At 47.4% G+C, this 19,420-nt stretch overlaps 1 protein-coding gene across 5 annotated transcripts in view; it reads right to left on the bottom strand.

Annotated features, from left to right (window-relative positions):
• Window positions 1-6,833: 6,833 nt before the first annotated feature.
• The window catches only part of LOC139263148 (intelectin-1-like), an 88,483-nt gene continuing 75,896 nt past the window's right edge, over window positions 6,834-19,420 (bottom strand). For all 5 annotated transcript variants that reach the window (XM_070878773.1, XM_070878777.1, XM_070878775.1 and 2 more), the window contains 2 exons: window positions 7,661-7,764; window positions 6,834-7,294 (listed from right to left, as the gene is read on the bottom strand). In XM_070878773.1, the coding sequence (XP_070734874.1) occupies window positions 7,142-7,294; window positions 7,661-7,764 (257 nt within the window). In that variant the 3' untranslated portion in view covers window positions 6,834-7,141. The remainder of the gene's footprint in view (window positions 7,295-7,660; window positions 7,765-19,420) is intronic.

Raw genomic sequence — 19,420 nt, 5'->3', positions numbered from 1 at the left:
CACAGGCACAGCACATCTTGGAGGGGCAACCTGCATCCTTCGCGGAGATGGTGAAACTTATCCAGGAGAGAGTAGATCAGGGAGAGCTGAGGCTAAAACAGGCAAACAGTCTCGTGGCATTCAGCACATTTTATTGTGTCCGGAGAGATGAGGAATTAATGAGTCAGGATGCCAAAGTGATACAAGATTTGAAAGAATTGCTAGTAAAAGAGATTCAACAAAAAGAAAGAGAGAATGAAAGTATAAAACAACAAAAGGAAGCAGACCTCCAACTTGTGAAGCAGTTAAAAGAGGGTAAAATATAGCATTTAAGACAAGAAATTGGCCAATTAAGCCACAGTATTAAGCAATTAGAAAGAGGGGCGGAACAGGCAGCTTCATTGCTGCAACAACAGTCTCTCAAACTTAAATGCCACAGCAGCCGTTTTGAAGCAAATGAAAACAAATTAGAGTTAAAAAAAAAAAATTAGGAAACTTGAGGCTCCAGCAAGAGATAGAAGATGCTGGGGGCCGTTAAGGGAAGTCATTAAGAAGCCACATAGGGAGGCAGATCACTCCCAGTGTCAACTAAAAATGCGAGGCTAAAAAATAAGTTAGGGGAGCAGCAGGCTCTGGTATCCGCAGTAACACGGGGAGCCGTAACAGAGACAGCAGAAGGGGATGAGGGGGAGACAGATTGGGAAGAGGAAGGAAGTCAGTATAATCCCCAGGATAGTGGTGTAGAATGGGATACCTTGGAGACACAAGAGCCAATTGTAGCCGGAGTAACCACCTCGTCACGATGTAATGTGCACGGCCACATCACGAGTAACCATACCGACTCACAGACCATATCTGGTGCTGACGCCACGGCGTGTAGCCACAAGTTGGGGCCCATTCATGATGGGGCGACCCACTGGAAGTTGATAGGAGGTGGGCAAATTTCAGGAGGGGACACCTCGAGTTGGAAGAGTCCTCCTCTTGGCTTGTTCCACTTCCCTAAAAGATAATCTGCCAGACTCAGTCCTCCAACCTGGTGCAGTGGCCGATGCACTCATGACCGAGATCCTAAACCATTTAGGGATCCGAAACTTGAACTTAGTGGCTCTGCTTAATCAGACCAAGCAACACCCAGAAGAGATCCCTAGAGCCTTCAGTGATCGCCTGTACAAATCTATCAAAGCATGCAGAACCAGGCACCCGCAAATGCTACAGTAGGAAAGAATCAGGAACAATTTAAATCGATGTTCCTGACCCAACTCCACCCTTTAGTTAAAACCACCCTGGGAATAGCCATGAGGCCCACCAATCAGTGGACAGATATAGAGACCAGCGCTCAAAGAGCCTGGGAGATGGTAAAAGACCAGTTAAAGGGGAAGTCACCACCCACTGCAAATAAGCCAGTGTTGATGGTGGAGGGATATCGAAACTACCCCTTTAAGGGACAGTGCTTTAATTGTAAGAAGGTAGGCCACCTAGCAAAAGACTGCAGGAGATCCAGACCAGCACCGAACCATGATGCAACGCATAGATACCTCCTGAGGGATGAATCCAAGCCCACTGGGACAGATCAAAGATTGGATCAATTGATAACCTTAAAACAAACCCAAATTGCCATGGGGAGGATGCAAAATAATTTACCAGTGCACGCAATCGCCGATGCACACTCATTAGAGAGACCCATTCAAGGACCGATCCTGTGACAAGGTTCGGCCCCCAAAGATTGGTCGGAAGTGGGGTTCCGATGTGATGGTAGTGGGAGCCCTGTAGTCCATGTTGTCTTAAAAGGGGGCAGACAGCAGATTATGCTTATCGATACTGGTTCAGCCATTACCATCATCCACACCCCATACTCTAAATGCCATGCAGCGGCGGGCAAGGGTTATATGACCTTTAAAGAATTTAACGGTGATACAACCACTGCATATACAGGGAAGGCCACTGAACTTCAGTTGGGAGGCCTCACCTGTAAGGTCCCAGCACCTATGCTGATGACCACCCCAGATGGAAGGGGAATTTTAGGGACTGATGTGTTGAATCAGTATGGCACGGTGATAGATTATAATCAGGACTGTGTTTGGATGGGATTGAGAGATAAGGCAGGAGTGATAGAAATTTCAGATGCTCACTCAGTTTTTGCTATTAAAAAGCCATCTGATTATGACGCTCCAGGGAGTGAAAATGAAGCTGTGGCAAAACTAATTCAGGAACACCTAGCAGTGTTTGCCACATGCAAGCATGACTGTGGAAAAATGATAGGCGAGGAATCTATTGAGGGACACCCCCCCACTCATTCACTAAACAGTACCCCATTCCAAGGGAGCGTCACCCTTACATCCAAGACACCATAAAATCTCTAGTCGAGCAGGGTGTTCTTAGAACAGGCATTTTCACGACCAATTCACCCACATGGCCGGTTAAAAAGCCTGATAGAAGCTGGCGACTAACTATTGATTACAGAAAGTTAAATTCTGTAACACCAGCCTGCTCACCGCCAATAAGAGAAACTCCTACCATATTATCTCAAATTCCTGCTGGTTTGACCCTCGACTTCACCAATGGATTCTGGAGTATCCCTGTTAAAGGGGAAGACCAGTACAAATTTGCGTTCACATTTGAGGACCAGAACTACACCTGGACATGCTTGCCTCAGGGGTTCCACAATGCCCCCACGATATTCCATAAAAGAATGGCTGCAATTTTAAAAGACTTTTCCCGTGCTACCTGTTTGCTGCAGTCCGTAGACGACCTACTACTGGCAACCAACAGCATGGAGGAGCAGCTGTCCCTTTTGCACGAACTTTTGACATTGTTGGCTCAGGCGGGACTAAAGGTGAATCCCCGTAAGGCTCAATTAGTAAAAGAATGGGTCACCTTTCTCGGAATGTCCATTTCTCCAAAGGGATCATCTCCCGACTCTCACAAGGTGGAGATAATACCGCGACTGCCATTACCCACTTCCAAAACAGCCCTACGATCATTCTTGGGTTTGGTGGGGTACCAAAGGTACTTTATCCCAGGATTTGCAGAGTGTGCAAAGCCCCTGTATGATTTCATAAAACTGCAGGGTGTTGACATATGCCCAGCATGGACTGATGCCCACACCTAGTCCGTGGCTAAATTAAAAACTGCAGTGATACTGGCCACATGTCTGATCCCACACAGCCCATCCATTTGGAGGTCGGGGCCACAGAACAAAGCTTCACTGCAGTTCTGTACCAAATGCGAGCTGATCGACTGCAGACCATTGCATATGCGTCTTGAATCCTGCAGGGGGCACAAAAGATGTATGCTGCATGTGAGCACCACCTACTGGCCATCTTCTGGTCGGTACATCACTTTACTTTTATTACTGGGTTACAGGATACAATCCTGCACAGCGGACACCTCTGAAACTACTGATGAAACCTGGAGATTCACGAGTTTGCTCGCAGTGCTTCAGCAAATGGACATTGGAATTTATGGAAGGGACATTGATACCAATTCCAAACCCACCACATAGCTGCCACAATTTCTGATCTATGAGGGGTCCCGCATGTATGTCCGTTACCCCTGATTAACTTTGAGACCCATCCTGTGCAGAAAGAGCCCATTAAGGGTGCCCCAGATGTCTAAATCGATGGGTCCTCATATCACATTGAAGGATCCCCTCACAGCGGATATGCTGTGCTATTGCCAGAAAGAACCATCCAGCGAAGATGCAACAGACAGTCTTCACAATATGCAGAAATCACTGCACTTCTAACTGCTATAAAGGTGACCTCAGATAGACCCGCGAATATTTGGTCCGATAGTGCCTATGCTATAAACACCATGCTGTCCCTGCCACTATACCACAAAAATGACTATTGTACGATAGACGGTAAGGCCCTCGTCTATGGGTCCTAGTTACATGTGCTCTGGTCATACCTTAAACATACCAGCCCTGCTTCATAGGAAAGGTAATAGCCCATAGAAAAGGGGTTCCACATAGTGAGGGAAATTCCAGAGCAGACAGAGCAGCCAAGGACACTGTGATTGATGGGGAGATTGAGGATATAGTTGTTGAGCACTGCAATGTTGTTAGCAAGGCCTCCCCAACAGATCACCTAGATTTAAAATCCCTGCAGCAGCAATACTGTTCATATGCTGTTGTAAGTGCCTGGCACGAGGAAGACAGACCCCTTCCTCAACCAACAGCCTGGGCTCCGAATACCATACTAGCCACTGCCCCTGACTCAGATGAGCAGTTGCTGATGTTCAAAAGAAAGCCAAACGCCTGTCCGGTGGTGTGTGTTCCACCAGAGATGGGTTAAGAACTGCTCATCCTCTTTCACTCCCACCCCACAGCAGGGAATTATTCGGCCTTGGTAACCTTAAGGTAGCATCCACAGCTTGGTGGCCTTCCATGAGGGAAATAATCAACCAATACATGGCACGATGCCTACCGTGTGCAACACAATCCTCCCGCATGTACTAACTGAGCCTTGCTTCAATGCGCACCCCCACCTCAAGGGCCATGGTCTCACCTCCAGATAGACTTCATTGGGCCACTTCCACAGGCACAAGGCAATTTTCAGCATGCCCTAGTAGTGGTGGATCAATTCACTAAATGGATCGATGCATTCCCCTACCCCAATCACAGCTGCCAAAACACTATTGAATCATGTGTTTTGTAGGTGGGGAGCACCAGTGCAAATGGACAGCGATCAGGGTTTACATTTTACCGGTAAAATTTTTACCCACCTGAAGAAAATGTTGGGGATAAAACACAAATTACACCACCCCCCCAGTCGTCCAGAGGAGTCGAAAGGGGGAACAAGACCCTCAAGTTAATGTTAAAAAAATTGTGTACAGACCACCCCACAACGGGCTAACATGCTGCCAATGTGCTTAATGGCAATGAGGTCCATACCTCATAGAACAGGGGTCTCCCTATATCAGGCCATGATGGGGAGGCTCATGAGAACACCAGGCCAGCTAACACTAACAGGATGGGTCCGCTGACAATGAAAACGCATAGTTCCAAGTGGCTGGAACAAGTGGTAGATCACACCGATCAGATCAATCGATTTGTGGCCACCAAATTGGGGAAGTCAAGAAGACACGATAAAAATTACTTTAAGAAGAAAGTACATCCTGTTGAATAGGAGGTGGGAGACTCAGTAATGATTCCAAATTATGGGAAAAAGAAGCTGCCTTTGGGCCCAGGTGGTGGGGACCGCATAAGTTTATAGACCGATTGAACCCTGCGGTTTATTTGATTCAGTTACCGGGGGAAAAGGGTGTTAAATACAAGAAGTGGTTTCACATTAATCAGTTAAAAGCTGCCAAAGAGTAAATACTGCACTGATTTGTTTCCCACAGATCATGTTACGGATCCTCACGATTGTCAGGACAATACCGGCCACGACCGAAGCCGAGGGAAGATGGAGAAGTGGGAGCTGCAGCATGACTCACGGACATCATTAATCATCAATGTGTTCTGAGAAGCGACGGTGCACTGAAGATACGGGAGATGTGAGATGTGATTGGACTATAATAAATCCCCGACGTGTCCTACACCTTACGAGGTGGGGACCAAGTCAGGCTATCCACTTCTCTCTCTCTCCCTCGCAATATCTATGATATGTAATCCCTGAGGAGATAAACTATATGAGGGGTCAATAAAGATATTTCCCCCTCAAGGTGGGGACTTTGTAAGAATAAAAGTGTTTATTAATGATTAAAATTGATTCTGTGCATGTATAAATGTTAAAAGTGTCGATTACAAGGAAAGGCCTGTTTGTGTTGAAACAAAATGAAAGCCCACAGGTTGCCAGCATGGGCTGAGTTTTGTAAGCAACTAAATGGGAGCCCACAGAGCTGCCGCATTTAATTTTTTGAAAAATAAAGATACATAATTTAAAGGGTCTTAAAATAAACTTCAGGCACAGGTGGAAATCGTGAAGTTGCGGTCTGTCATTGACAGCTCTGAAACAGGCCCCTACCCCCACAAAGCCAGCAATCTGTGTAATCATCCAAATCAGGGAAACTGATGAAAAATTCAGCTCTTACGCAGTAATTACACGGTTAAATTCCCCACTAAATGTTGGGGCGAAAGAGATTAGGTGTAACTGGGGTTTTGCCAGTGTTATTACTGCTAAACAAATGTTAAGGACCTGGAAAACTCATTTTAATTTTGTGCAGAGTGAAGTTTGTCCATTTTAATAACAATTAAAATGTTTCAGAAATTTGAATAAAATATATTTTTTAATTTGTCCATCGTTATTTCAGGTTTGCCTTTTCCCCACATGAGAATCCAATCTTTGTTTTGCACTCTCTAACACTTTTAAAAGCGTAGAATTTTAAGAGCTTACTCACTATCTTGTCCACTGGTTGTGAGAATTCTTCATTTTGATTGGCTGCTTAGACAGTTTGTTGACATCACAGCAGTTTGCACAAGGGAATCCCCGTTAACTTCCGTTGATTTGAATTGAAGGTTAGTAAACCCAAAGTTCTCGACACTGTGGTGAACACCTTTGCTTCGCCTCTGAGCGCAAATTCTGGGCCATTGAAACTCTGGAGGCAGTTCAGAGAAAAGCTTAAAGATCAGAGGCATGAGGCCTGAGGGAAGATGGAAAAACTCAAGCTTTTCAACATTGAAAGGAAGTGTCCTTCTAAACTGAGATGTGGGCAGCAATCTCTGCTGTCTGTCCTTATTTAGGGTTAGGGTTAGGGTAGCAGGCAATTTAGCTTTGATAGGTATCTGTCACCAAAGCCATCTCCTGAAATATCCAGCATTCCGAGAAGACTTTTTGTGCCGAGTCACTAAATATTAGAATGTGAATGGTACAGTAAACTGCTGACACAATCTGACAGAAACATGGCAGCATTTACAATTCCAGTTTATTGAGAGACAATCAGGAATCTGGTGAAGAGTCACTTCCGCATTAAGTACAAGATGATTGACAGAAATCCCTGGCGTGATCAGTGATTAATGATTTCTCCCCCGCACCAAACTCTAAATATTGTACAATTAGTCCCTTCAATCAATTGTGGGATTGTGCTCATTCCTGAATGCAGAATAGAGCAGTGGACCATATCAAATCCAATTTTTTAATGTTTAAATGCTAAATGTTGTACAGTTGCCTTCAATCATTCAGTGTACTAGGAAGAGAGATCCGAGAAGATGTGGATTGTGTTAACGGTAGAAGATCAGCACAGCTGCTTCTGTGATCACTTTTGTTGCACTGTACGCCTTTCCCTTGCCGTACCCACTCCAGTCAAATGCTGCAAAATCTCCACACTGCCTCGGGCGTCCCCCAGGAAAGTATCCTCCGCCTCCGATACAGAACTACAAATAAATAATGTGAAATATTTTAACTGTCAGGTACAGAGATGGCCCAGTGGGCAAAGGCACCAGTCACTGCAGTATTGAGGCAAACCCTGAACTGTGCAGATCAAGAAAGTTCCAGGCTCAATTCCCCCAATGTTAGTTGATCTCAGTTGGGGCAGTGTTAGGGTAGAGAGGGGAAAAATAGCCTGGGTTGTCTCCTGGTCATTGTCTAGTGACTCCTGCTGGAACATCTGTGTGTGGATCAGCCTCAGCTGTGATGCCCCACCCTCTGTCCACTGACTTTTCCTATTTTCTATTGGCTCATCCCCAGTTACATCGATTCACTCCTCTGTCATCCCTCTCTAATGCAGTACCCGTACTTACATGTTCTGAATTGCATCCTTTGGTTTTCATTCCAGAACACATGGCAAGAGCTGCCCTTTCCTTGTTGAACACCCTGAATTGCACAAAGCCAGGTTCAAATTCTCCTGTAAACACATATCAGAACACATAATTATTTATATATAAACAGGTTAGACATCCAGCACACACCTGCCATGCTTCAGATCTCACATTTCAAAGAATCACAATTAGAAAAAAAGGGACAACATCCAATCATTCTCTGCTGTTTTTTGACCTTGATAACTGTGGCTTTCAAACAGTTGCATTTGAGTCCAGAATGTGCCTATTAAACCATTTCCACACAGGGAGCAGTGGTCTTATAGGGACAGGTCAGGTTAAACACAGCTCCATTTTAGTTTACAGATACTTAGAGCCTTTTTTCACTTTCCCGACATGGCCACGGGATTCACGCAGTTCAGGAACCACGTCTGTCAACCTGAGGCGGGAATTTCGTGGCCATTCCTCCAGCTGATTACTTGACACATACAATGTACAGTAAAAGCTCCCACCCGACAGATGATCAATTTCCTCAGCAGAAGCTGTTGTTTAGTGCATTTCCAGCACAGATTTTGCAGTCTGCAAGTGTTTCCAGCAAAGTCTCCATCCAGTGTCACCTCATTGGAAGAACTCACTCACCATTGACAGAATGCTTCTGTCATCTGTACTTCACCTGCCATCTACTCCATCAACATGGATGCCGTCGATACTGTCCCACCTTGGTCCTTCGCTGACGTTGCTGGTGGGGCTCTGGAGCACGGCCCTGGATTCAACGCCTCCCTACCGCCCCAGCAATGCCCCTCCATGGACGATGATTGCCTCTAATAGCGCTCTGCCTCCATTGAGGGGTGAAAGGTCTGAATTCCACGTCGGGGACTGAACTTCCGGACCAAGAGATAAATGTTCCCGCCCCGGAAGCTTACCGCCTCCAAACGGGGCGTGGGGCAGTTTCGCCCCCTTTAAGCTTGACACATTAACAGAAACTTTACATAAACATTGGGTAAAGCACACAATTGGCTACCCTTATATGTTGTTAGTTGGTATGATTGCACTAGGGTGGGGGTAAGTGTGAGGGGTGGCTAGTGAGATGAGGATGTGATAATGAAGATAGAGAGAGATGGATGCATGGAGGTGCAAGGTATGGTGTGAGTAAGGATGTTTAGGAGTAGGACTCGGAAGGCAGAGTGATGGGAATGTGATGAGAGGTTTCCTGATTTAATGAGATCATTGAAACGTTTGCAGCACTGCACCCAGGTCCTCCTGACCACATCACTGCTTGTGACATCATCTGCAATCTGCAACCAGGCTGCCTTGTCTCCCGGGGAGGTGTCTTCCACCCATCGGAAGGGAAGAGGAGCTCCCTTATTGCTCTGCCTCCCTCCATAAGCATCTGGAAGGAGACATGGGAGAACCTGGGTCAGCCCTCTGCCTCTGTGCAGTCATTGTCGGTGTTTGCAGCAGTCCAATGCTGTAGTGCACTGACAGCACAATGTTAGATTATACTTCAAATGGAATGTGGCCGGGTTCACTTTGAAGATCCCGGCGGAAAACGCATCATGAATGACATCACCAGACCCGCTCCATCTCATTGGGCTTAATAGGCCCTATTAAGGTTAAGTTCATTTTCAACAGTGGGATGGAGTCAGCAGTGGGGTCATGACCCACCACAGACACCGCCCGCACCGGACCCGCCCAGGTAGGCTTGCAGAAGACTATGGCATCTAATAGAAGTGAACAGACATAAACTAGAGGAGGGTTCAAAGCTCCATTTGTCAAGGCCACCTTGGACATAAAAACAAAAGCAAAATACTCAGCAGTTCAGGCAGCATCTGTCGAGAGAGAAACAGAGTTAACGTTTCAGGTCGTTGAACCTTCATCAGAACTGGTGAATGTTCGAAAAGAACAGATCCTGAGGATCACTGAAAGGGGGCGGGGAAGAAAGAACAACATCGAAGATCTGTGATAAGGTGGAACACAGGAGAGATTAGAGACAAAAGGGACGATGAGCCAAATTCAACTGGTATTGGCAGAAGTTAGTAAAAGATTAGTCTAGATAGTGTGTGAATGGCAGAATAATTAACCAGCTGCCACTGGGGAGAAAGAGAAAAGAAACACATAAGATTGGGTGGGAGGGGGTTGGCGGTGGAATGGAGCCAAAAATGGGCACAGGTTATCTGATTGTTGAACTCGATGTTGAGTCGAGAAGGCTGTAAATTGCCGAAATGAAAGATGAGGTGCTGTTCCTCGAGCTCACGTTGAGCTTCACTGGATCAGTGTAGGAGGCCGAGGACGGAGATGTCGCAGTGGGAGTGGAGCGGGGAATTAAAGTGACAGGCGACCGGAAGCTCAGGGTCACGCTTCCAGACTGAACGGAGGTGCTCCGCAAAGTGGTCACCCAATCTACATTTGTTCTCCCCAAAGTAGAGCAGACCACGTCGTGAGCAGCGAATACAGGATACTAAATTGAGAGAAGTAGGTAAATCATTGTTTCACCTGGAAGAAGTATTTGGGGCCCTGGATAGTGGGAAGGGAGAAGGTAAAAGGGCAGGTGTTGCATCTCCTGCGCTTGTATGGGAAGGTGCTGTGGGAAGGGGAGGGATGCTGGAGGTGACTGCGGAGGGAGCTGTTCTTTCAGAACGCTGAGAGAGGAGGGGAGGGATAGATGTGATTGGTGGTGGGATCACGCTGAAGGTGGCGGAAATGACAGTAAATGATCCGTTGAACATGAGGGCTGATAGGGTGAAAGTTGAGGACATTACATTGGAGGCAGTTCAGCGAAGGTTCATTAGGTTGATTCTGGAGATGAAGAGGTTGACTTATGAAGGTAGGTTGAGTAGGTTGGGCCTCTACTCATTGGAGTTCAGAAGAATGAGAGATGATGTTATCAAAATGTATAAGATGAGGGGGCTTGTCAACCTGAATGCAGTGAGGATATTTCCACTCATAGGGGAAACTAGAACTAGGGGCATAGTCTTAGAATAAAGGGCCACCCATTTAAAACTGTTGAGGAGGAATTTCTTCTCTCAGAGGGTTGTAAATCTGTGGAATTCTCTGCCACAGAGAGCTGTGGAATCTGGGTCATTGAATATATTTAAGGCAGATTTTTAAGCAATAAGGGAATAAAGAGTTATAGGGAGCGGGCAGGGAAGTGGAGCTGAGTCCATGATCAGATCAGGCATGTTGTTATTAAATGGCGGAGCAGGCTCGAGGGGCCAGGTGGCCTACTGCTGCTCCTATTTCTGATGTTTTTATGACAAGAGGAACCCTGTTGTGGTTCTGAGAGGGAGGGGAAAGGGTGAGAGCAGAGGTGTGGGAAATAGAACGAACACGGTCGAGGGCCATGTTAACCATGGTGGAGGGGAATCCTCGGTTGAGGAAAAAGGAAGACATGTCAGAGGCACTAGTGTGAAAGGTGGCATCGTCAGAGCAGATGTGACGGAGATGGAGAAACTGGGAGATTGGAAGGGAGTCCTTACAGGATGCGGGGTGGGAGGAAGTGTAGTCGAGGTATCTGTGGGAGTCAGTGGGCCTATAGTGGATACTGGTCGATAGTCTATCCCCAGAAATGGATTCAGAGAAGTCGAGGAAGGGAAGGGAAGTGTCGGAGATGGACCATGTGAAGGTGAGGGAAGGGTAGAAATTGGATGCAAAGTGAGTGACATTTCCTAGTTCAGGGAGAGAGCAGGAAATGGCACCGATTTCATTTGAACTGTTCATCATCAAGGTGTACCTCCTCAGGTGGATGTAAAACATTTTGTGGCACTTTTTGAAGAAGTGCAGTGGAGTTCTGGGGCCATTGGCATGATTTATCCCTTTATCAACACTGTCATGATCGCTGTTTAGAATCCTGGGGGGGAAATTGGACTCTGTAACACCCATTGTTTTGTCGGTATGTGATTTTCAGATGGGTAGTGCACTGGACAGCATCTTGGTAAAAGGGTATGCGCGTGTGCACCTAACATCCGTCGCTAACTTGCAGAGCAGGCAAATTATAATGTCAATCACTATGCAATGCTAATTTGATGCCAACACTGCAATTTATGAATACCATGTTCCAGCCTCGACCTTGTCTTAACCTCACACTGCTGAACACGACAGTAAACGGCATGAAGGGCCCCACCAGTGCTATTTAATGGAATCATGAACTACTTACAGGTTAGTTGCTGGATTATTTCTTCTGAATTCTGATGCAATTTACACGTTGTTGGAGCTTTCCGACACTTGCTGAAAGTTTCAGTAGTGTGATAGCTTCACAGAGCACAGCACACACACAGCTTCTTAAGATGGCAGGCTCTCTGTACGGAAGCTACCGGAAAGCTGCCTGTCTGTTTATTATAACTCTGCAGCTGCTGTACACAATACGTCCACATCCACAGTATGGAGCTACAAGCATTACAAGCTTACAGCACTTACAGACATCACAAGTAGTCTACAAGGAGTGGTCTGGCTAGTGCTGGCACTTTTTTATTCATTTAAAAGCTTGTGCTGGACAAGTTACTGCCAGACATGGGTGGCCTGGTAGGTCTTCCTCTTGTAATTGAGCATGACTGGGAGAACGAAGAGAGGCCCAAGCAGAGCAGGTCAAGCTGCTGAAAGAGGGAGGAGAAGGGGGAGCAGGTTTATATGCAGTAGGCCATATGCACATAAAGATTTTAATGAGCAATGACCTTACCCCAACTTCAGTGACGACCAACACTTGAGATGTCTTCGCTTTGCCCTGGAAGCCCCTTTGAACAGTGGTATCCAGAAATGGCAGCAGACTGAGTTTGCAAGGCAGCAGTTTGAGCTTCCCCTGCTGCTTTCAGACATTTTGATTGAAGCTGTTTGTGCTGCAATGGAAGCTGTGACATCGGCCAGCAGACACTGCATCATGGAGGGTTCCACAGGTGTGCTGACAGAGATGACCACCTGCTCTGTGATGGCAAGGTCTGCGCAAAGCTTTGTGCCAAGTTGATGCTGGACTCCTCCATGCTCCATTGACATTGAGTGCAGGCGCCTGGTTCTGTACACCCATCAGCCTTTTTCTGTAGCCTGGCCCATCGATGTCCTCACCTGAGTCCTTTGCAGCAGGACTAGTGTGTGGCCTCGCCCTTTGGTGAGCTGTAACCTGCGCTATCCTTTCCCTCTGCCCTGGCTCCTGTGTACTGCAGCTCGTTGTCTCATTACATGCAGAGTCCCTCCTCAAACTTAGCCTCTAAAATACTCGCAGTGTCAGTCTCTGAGCTGGTGGCTGGAAGTGCAAGATCGAGTAATGTATTTTTTCTCTTCCTCCACTGACTGCTAAAGCTCCAAGGGTTTGGTGTGGGGAGAGGAGAAAGTAAGAAGTGCGTGCTTACACTCTCTGCAGCTTGTGAGTCAGAAGAGATTGTGGGATGAGGGTGAAGTGGGATGAGAGAAGGAGGATTGAGTATGTAGATACTCTCATTGTCAATCCCTCCAGTGGCCACAGCCTCAGTGATGCCACTTCCCATAATGGTCAGCACTGTCTCGTCAATAGAGGTTAAAACTTGGTTGACTTGCTGCCAGTGTGTGTGAGCTATCAGTTGTAGGTGCGAGACTTGCAACAGTGCTAAGTGTGCGAGGATGAGGTAAAGAATATGGATTTTAGGGTTGAGTACTGATTGATAGAGAGATGAGCGATAGGGGTATAGTAAATTGAGCAGTTGATGAAGTTAGTGGTGCAGTTGTTGGGATCTGCCATTTGAAGATGAACTCACTCACCTTGATGACTTGTATGAGATTGTTAAACTTCTGCCTGCACTACATTATGTTCTTGGAGCCACACTCCTGGCATTGACCTCTGACACTATTTGTTTTCACTGCCTCCTGAGCAAATGTTTGGAGACCTGCTGCCCCCTGCAGATATAGGAGATCTCTCCTTTGTAAAGTCCTGTCCCTGCAGTACAGAATCACACGAGGCACATACTGAAGTCAAGGTCACTCAGGACCTGCACCTTTATTACACAGCTCTCGAATGCCACACTTGCCTGAGACCTGTCTTTATATACCTGTGTGAAACAGGTATCCAGGGTCTCCTGCAAGTGCACCCCTGGTGGTAAGGTGAGCTTGTGGTTACAGGTCATCTCTAGTTACAGTCATGTATAGCATGGTAACATACAGTTATGTACAGTAGTGTGAGATACATGACATCACCCTCCCCCAAGGTCTTATTGTCTTTATAGGTTCAGAGGTGGTTTACGTTCTCACGTGGAGCGTTTTAGTTGTGGTTCAGTTGTTTGCCTTGGTGCCTGTTTTTCTTCCAGTGTGATTGCTGGTATCTCGCCTGGGCTGTCTGTTTCGTTCAGTATGATTGTTGGTGTCTCACCTGGGCTGTCTGTTGGGATTGCCATTTCCTCAGGTTGTTCCCTCTGTCTGTCCACCAGGTGTGGTGTGAGTTCCACATTGTAGTCTGCCTCTGGTTGTTGGTAAATCTACTTTTGACTTGGTCTACATGCCTCCGGCAGGTTTGGCCATTGTCCATTTGTACCACCAATAGCCTGTTTGCTTCCTTGCCTGTTACTGTCCCTCCAAGCCATTTGGGACCCCTGCCATAGTTTAGCACAAACATTTTGTCCCCTATCTCATTCCACCTCCCCCTCGAATTTCGGTCATGGTACTCAGTTAGCTTACGGCGCTTTGCCTCACCGATTTCATGCATGTCTGGGAGAATTAATGAGAGCCTTGTCTTTAAGGTCCGTTTCATCAATAGTTGCGTTGGGGGGACTCCAGTCAACGAATGCGGACGAGATCTGAATGCCAGCAGCAGTCACGACAGGCGGCCCTGCAGCGTGGGACCTTGGATTTTCAGCATGCCTTGTTTAATGATTTGCACTGCTCGCTCCGCCTGGCCGTTGGAGGCCGGCTTGAATGGTGCCGTCGTAATGTGATTTACGCCGTGGTCACTTATGAAATCTTGAAATTCTGCGCTGGTGAAGCACGGACCATTGTCACTGACCAATATTTCAGGAATTTCGTGTGTTGCGAACATAGTTCCAAGGCTCTCCACAGTGGCGGAGATGGTGTTCGAGTTTAAAATGGTGCATTCGATCCACTTTGAAAATGCATCTACAACTACGAGGAACATTTTGCCAATGAATGGGCCCGCATAGTCTATGTGCACCCGCGACCACGGTTTGGTGGGCCAGGGCCAAGGGCTCAGGAAGGCCTCCCTGGGGGCATTACTGAGTTGGGCACAAATGGTGCACCGTCGGACGCAGAGCTCCAAGTCTGCATCAATGCCAGGCCACCAGACGTAGGATCTAGCAATGGCCTTCATGAGAACGATCCCCGGGTACTCGCGGTGGAGCTCCCGGACAAATGCCTCTCTGCCTCGCAGAGGCATAACTACTCGGCTGCCCCACATCAGGCAGTCTGCTTGTAGTGACAGCTCATGCATGAGCCTATGGGAAAGTTTGATCTCCTCGGGGCAGGTATCGCGAGCCTCTGCCCAGTCACCAGTTAAGCCACATCTTTTTACTAAGGATAACGTGGGGTCGCTGGTCGTCCAGGCTTTGATTTGGCGAGCCATCATGGGCGAACCTGTGGACACATATCTCATAGTCCTGTTCTTCAGACCCTTCCGTAGTCACCAGGGGTAGCCTGCTAAGCGCGTCAGCACAGTTCTCAGTGCCTGGTCTGTGCCTTATGGTATAGTCGTAAGATGCCAGCATGAGTGACCACCGTTGAATGCGCGCCGAGGCTTTGGTGTTTATTGCCTTGCTCTTGGATAGTAGGAACGTGAGGGGCTTGTGGTCAGTTTCTAATGCGAACTTGGCCCCGAAAAGGTATTGGTGCATCTTTTTGACACCGTACACGCACGCGAGCGCCTCCTTCTCCATCATTCCGTACCCGCGCTCCGCCCGCGAAAGTGACCTGGAGGCATAAGCTATGGGTTGTAATTTACTCGCACCATTGACACGTTGTAAAATGCACCCGACCCCGTATGCTGACGCATCACATGTAAGAACTAGCTTTTTACCTGGATCAAAGAAAGCCAAACACAGTTGGAACACAGAGGTTGCGTGCCTTATTGAAGGCGCGTTCCTGGGCGTCCCCCCAAAACCAATCGCACCCTTTTCTGAGTAGAATGTGGAGAGGCTCCAGCAGCGTGCTTAAGTTCTGCATAAAGTTCCCAAAGTAATTGAGTAGCCCGAGAAACATTCTGGGGCCTGGGTGCCAGGCGATTTGCTTCGGTTTTGGACACTGTTGGGTGGATTCCACCAGCGGCAATCCTTCTGCCCAAAAATTCAACCTCGGGCGCGAGAAACAGGCACTTGGATTTCTTAACTCTTCGGCCAAACCGATCCAACCGCTATAGTACTTCCTCCAAATTGCGGAGATAGGAGTCGGTGTCGCTGCCCGTGATAAGTATGTCGTCTTGAAATACAACCAGCCCCGGGATGGACTTGAGCAGACTCTCCATGTTGCACTAGAATATGGCAGCTGCCGACCTGATGCCGAATGGGCATTGATTGTACATGAAAAGACCTCGATGTGTGTTGATGGTGGTGAGTAGGTTAGACTCTTCGGTCAGTTCTTGCATCATGTACGCAGATGTCAGATCTAGTTTTGAGAAAAGTTTTCCTCCAGCCAATGTGGCAAATAGGTCCTCCGCTCTTGGCAGCGGGCATTGGTCCTGTAGGGAGACTCTGTTTATGGTAGACTTGTAATCCCCACAGATTTGTACGGATCCATCAGGCTTCATGACTGGGACGATGGGACTTGGTCAGTCGCTAAATTCCACGGGTGCGATAATGCCTTCCCGCAGAACCCTGTCCAGTTCATGTTCAATCTTTTCTCTCATCACATAGGGCACAGCTCTAGCCTTGTGATGGACCGGTCTAGCATCCCGTGTGATATAGATTTTGACTTTAGCCCCTTTGAAGGTGCCCACACCTGGCTGAAAAAGATGTTCAAATCGACTTAGAACTGTTGAGCAGGAGGTCCGTTCCTCTGACGACATAGCGTGCATATCATCCCATTTCCAATTTAGTTTTGCCAGACAGCTTCTCCCCAACAGTGCTGGGAGATCTCCGGGGACAATCCACAGGGGAAGTCGGTTCACTGTTCCTTTGTGTGTGACTGAGAGTATGGCACTGCCAAGGACTGGGACGATTTCTTTGGTATAGGTCCTTAGTTTGGTATCGACCCTTATGAGTTTTGGCCTGTCTCTTGTGCGGCCACAGCTGTTCAAATTGTTGAGCGCTCATGAGGGATTGATTCGCTCCCCTATCCAGCTCCATGTTGACAGGTATCCCATTGAGTAGGACCCTCATCATTATTGGAGGTGTCTTGTTGTAAGAGAAGTGGCCATTGATCGTGTTGACCCGCTGTACATCAGTGCCCCGGGTACTGTCCCCACCGTCTTCTGGTCCGCTTTCCGACCCTTCCGATTCGTATACCAACTGAGCTGCCGTTTCTCTGCACATGCGGGCCAGATGTCCTGTATAGTTGCAGTTTCTGCAAATGGCATGCTGAAATTGACACCCCCTTGATGAGTGCCTTCCCCCACATCTCCAGCACAGACCGCTTGCATTGTTTCCAAGGAATGAGCTGCGTCTGGCTGATCTCTCTTGAGCTTCTCTCAGTTTGTTGTTGATTGCTCGCATTGCGGGTTGATGAGGTGTGAACGGCCGTTCACGTGGCCCTTGATGGCTTCTGGTGCCACTGCCTGCTGTTGAGGGCCTGCTCTCCTGCCTTTGCCTGTGTGTGGGGGTAGCGGCTTGTTTCACGCTGTGAACCCCTTGTTCCGATGTTTCGTTAGTTGTTTTACCCGCAGTGTAGATCAAACTCGTTTCTTCTTCTCCTGCTAAGAATGTCTGTGCAACCAGTGCTGCCGCCTCTAGGGTCAAGTTCTTGGTCTCTATGAGCTTTCGGAATATGCCTGCGTGGTCTATTTCTTCAATAAAAAAGTCTCTCGGTACTTCTCTCCTTAGTTCATCGGAGAACTCACATAAGCTAGCCAACCTCCGAAGTTCTGCCACGAAGTCGGGTATGCTCTAGTCCACACAGCGTCTGTAGTTGTAGAACCTGTGTCTGGCCATGTGTAGGCTGCTCACTGGCTTCAGGTGGTCACTTACCAGTGTGCTCAACTCTTCAAACAACTTGCTTGCTGGTTTCTCGGGTGCCAGCAGGTCCTTCATTAAGGCGTATGTTTTCGAGCCACAGCTGGTCAAGAGATGGGCTCTTCTCTTGTCTGCCTTATCGTCGCCTAACCAGTCTTCAGTTACAAAACTTTGCTGAAGCCTTTCTATAAAGTCGTCCCAATTATCTCCAGCATTGTATTTTCCATCTGAGCCATTGGTCGCCATTCTGTGGATTCTGTAATCCCGTAACTCGTCGCCACTGTAAAGACCTGTCCCTGCAGTACAGATTCACACGAGGCACATACTAAAGTCAAGGTCACTCAGGACCTGCACCTTTATTACTCGAATGCCATACTTGCCTGAGACCTGTCTTTATATACCTGTGTGGAACAGGTATCCAGTGTCTCCTGCAAGTGCACCCCTGGTGGTAAAGTAAGCTTGTGGTTACAGGTCATCTCTAGTTACAGTCATGTACAGCATGGTAAGATACAGTTATGTACAGTAGTGTAAGATACATGACATCCTTCTTTCCACCACATCTACCAAGACCTCCAGTGCATCTTCTGAAAACCTTTGTGCTCACTCTCTCACATGTTTAGCCATTGCTCAAGTATCACAGCCCAGATTGCCTTTTAAAAAAATTCCCACCACTTCTTGCAGCCACAATGCACTTCCACTTTAAGAGGAGCAGGCTGCCTTTAAGTAGCGATGGCCACTCGAGATATCAGGCCGCTGCTGATACGTGCAGCCAATGAACAGTGGGGTTAGTGCTGGCTGCATGCAGAGATCATGTAAAAGAGCATCAGGCACCAACTTACCGAGCTGCCTGCAACACATTGAACAGGTGCGGGTTAATCACACACTGAAATCCCCAGGCACGTTTTCGGGGGTTAGTCAATTTCTCCCCCCTGGTGTCCTGGCCAGGATTTATCCCTTAGTCATTGTTTAGAATCATAGAATGATACAGGAGGCCAATCGCCTCATTGCACTTGCGCCGGCTCTTTGAAAGAGCTCTCCAATTAGTCCCACCCCCTGCTCTTTCCCCATTGGCCAGCAAATTTTCCCCTTCCGGTATTTATCCAATTGAAGATTATTATTGAATCTGCTTCCTCCACCCTTTCAGGCAGTGCATTCCAGGACATCACAACTCACTGCATTAAAAATAAAGTCTTCATATCGCCTCTGATTCTTTTGCCAATTACCTTCAATCTGTGCCCTCTGGTTACCGACCCTTCTGCTCCTGGAAACAGTTTCTCCTTATTTATAACCCTTCATGAGTTTGAACACTGCTATCAAATCTCCCCTTAACCTTCTCTGCTCTACGGAGAACAACCCCAATTTCTCTAGTCTCTCCACTTAACTGAAGTGTTTCAGCCCAGGTACCATTCTAGTAAACCTCCTCTGCACCCTCTCGAAGGCCTTGATATCCTTCCTAAAGTGCGGTGCCCAGAATTGGCCACATTATTCCAGTTGGGACCTGACCAGTGATTTATGAAGGTTCAGCATAACTTCCTTGCTGTATGTGGGACTTTGCTGTGTTCAACTAAGCTGCTGCTTTTGCTTACAAAACAGTATTTCAAAAAGTTTGAATTATCAGCTGTGAAATACTTTAGGATGTTCTGAAGATGCAGAAATGCAATATAAATGCAAGTTCTTTCAT

The sequence above is a fragment of the Pristiophorus japonicus genome, chromosome 4 (assembly GCF_044704955.1).
Source record: "Pristiophorus japonicus isolate sPriJap1 chromosome 4, sPriJap1.hap1, whole genome shotgun sequence".
NCBI classification, from domain to species: Eukaryota; Metazoa; Chordata; class Chondrichthyes; family Pristiophoridae; genus Pristiophorus; species Pristiophorus japonicus.
This window is presented reverse-complemented; position numbering and strand designations above follow the sequence as displayed.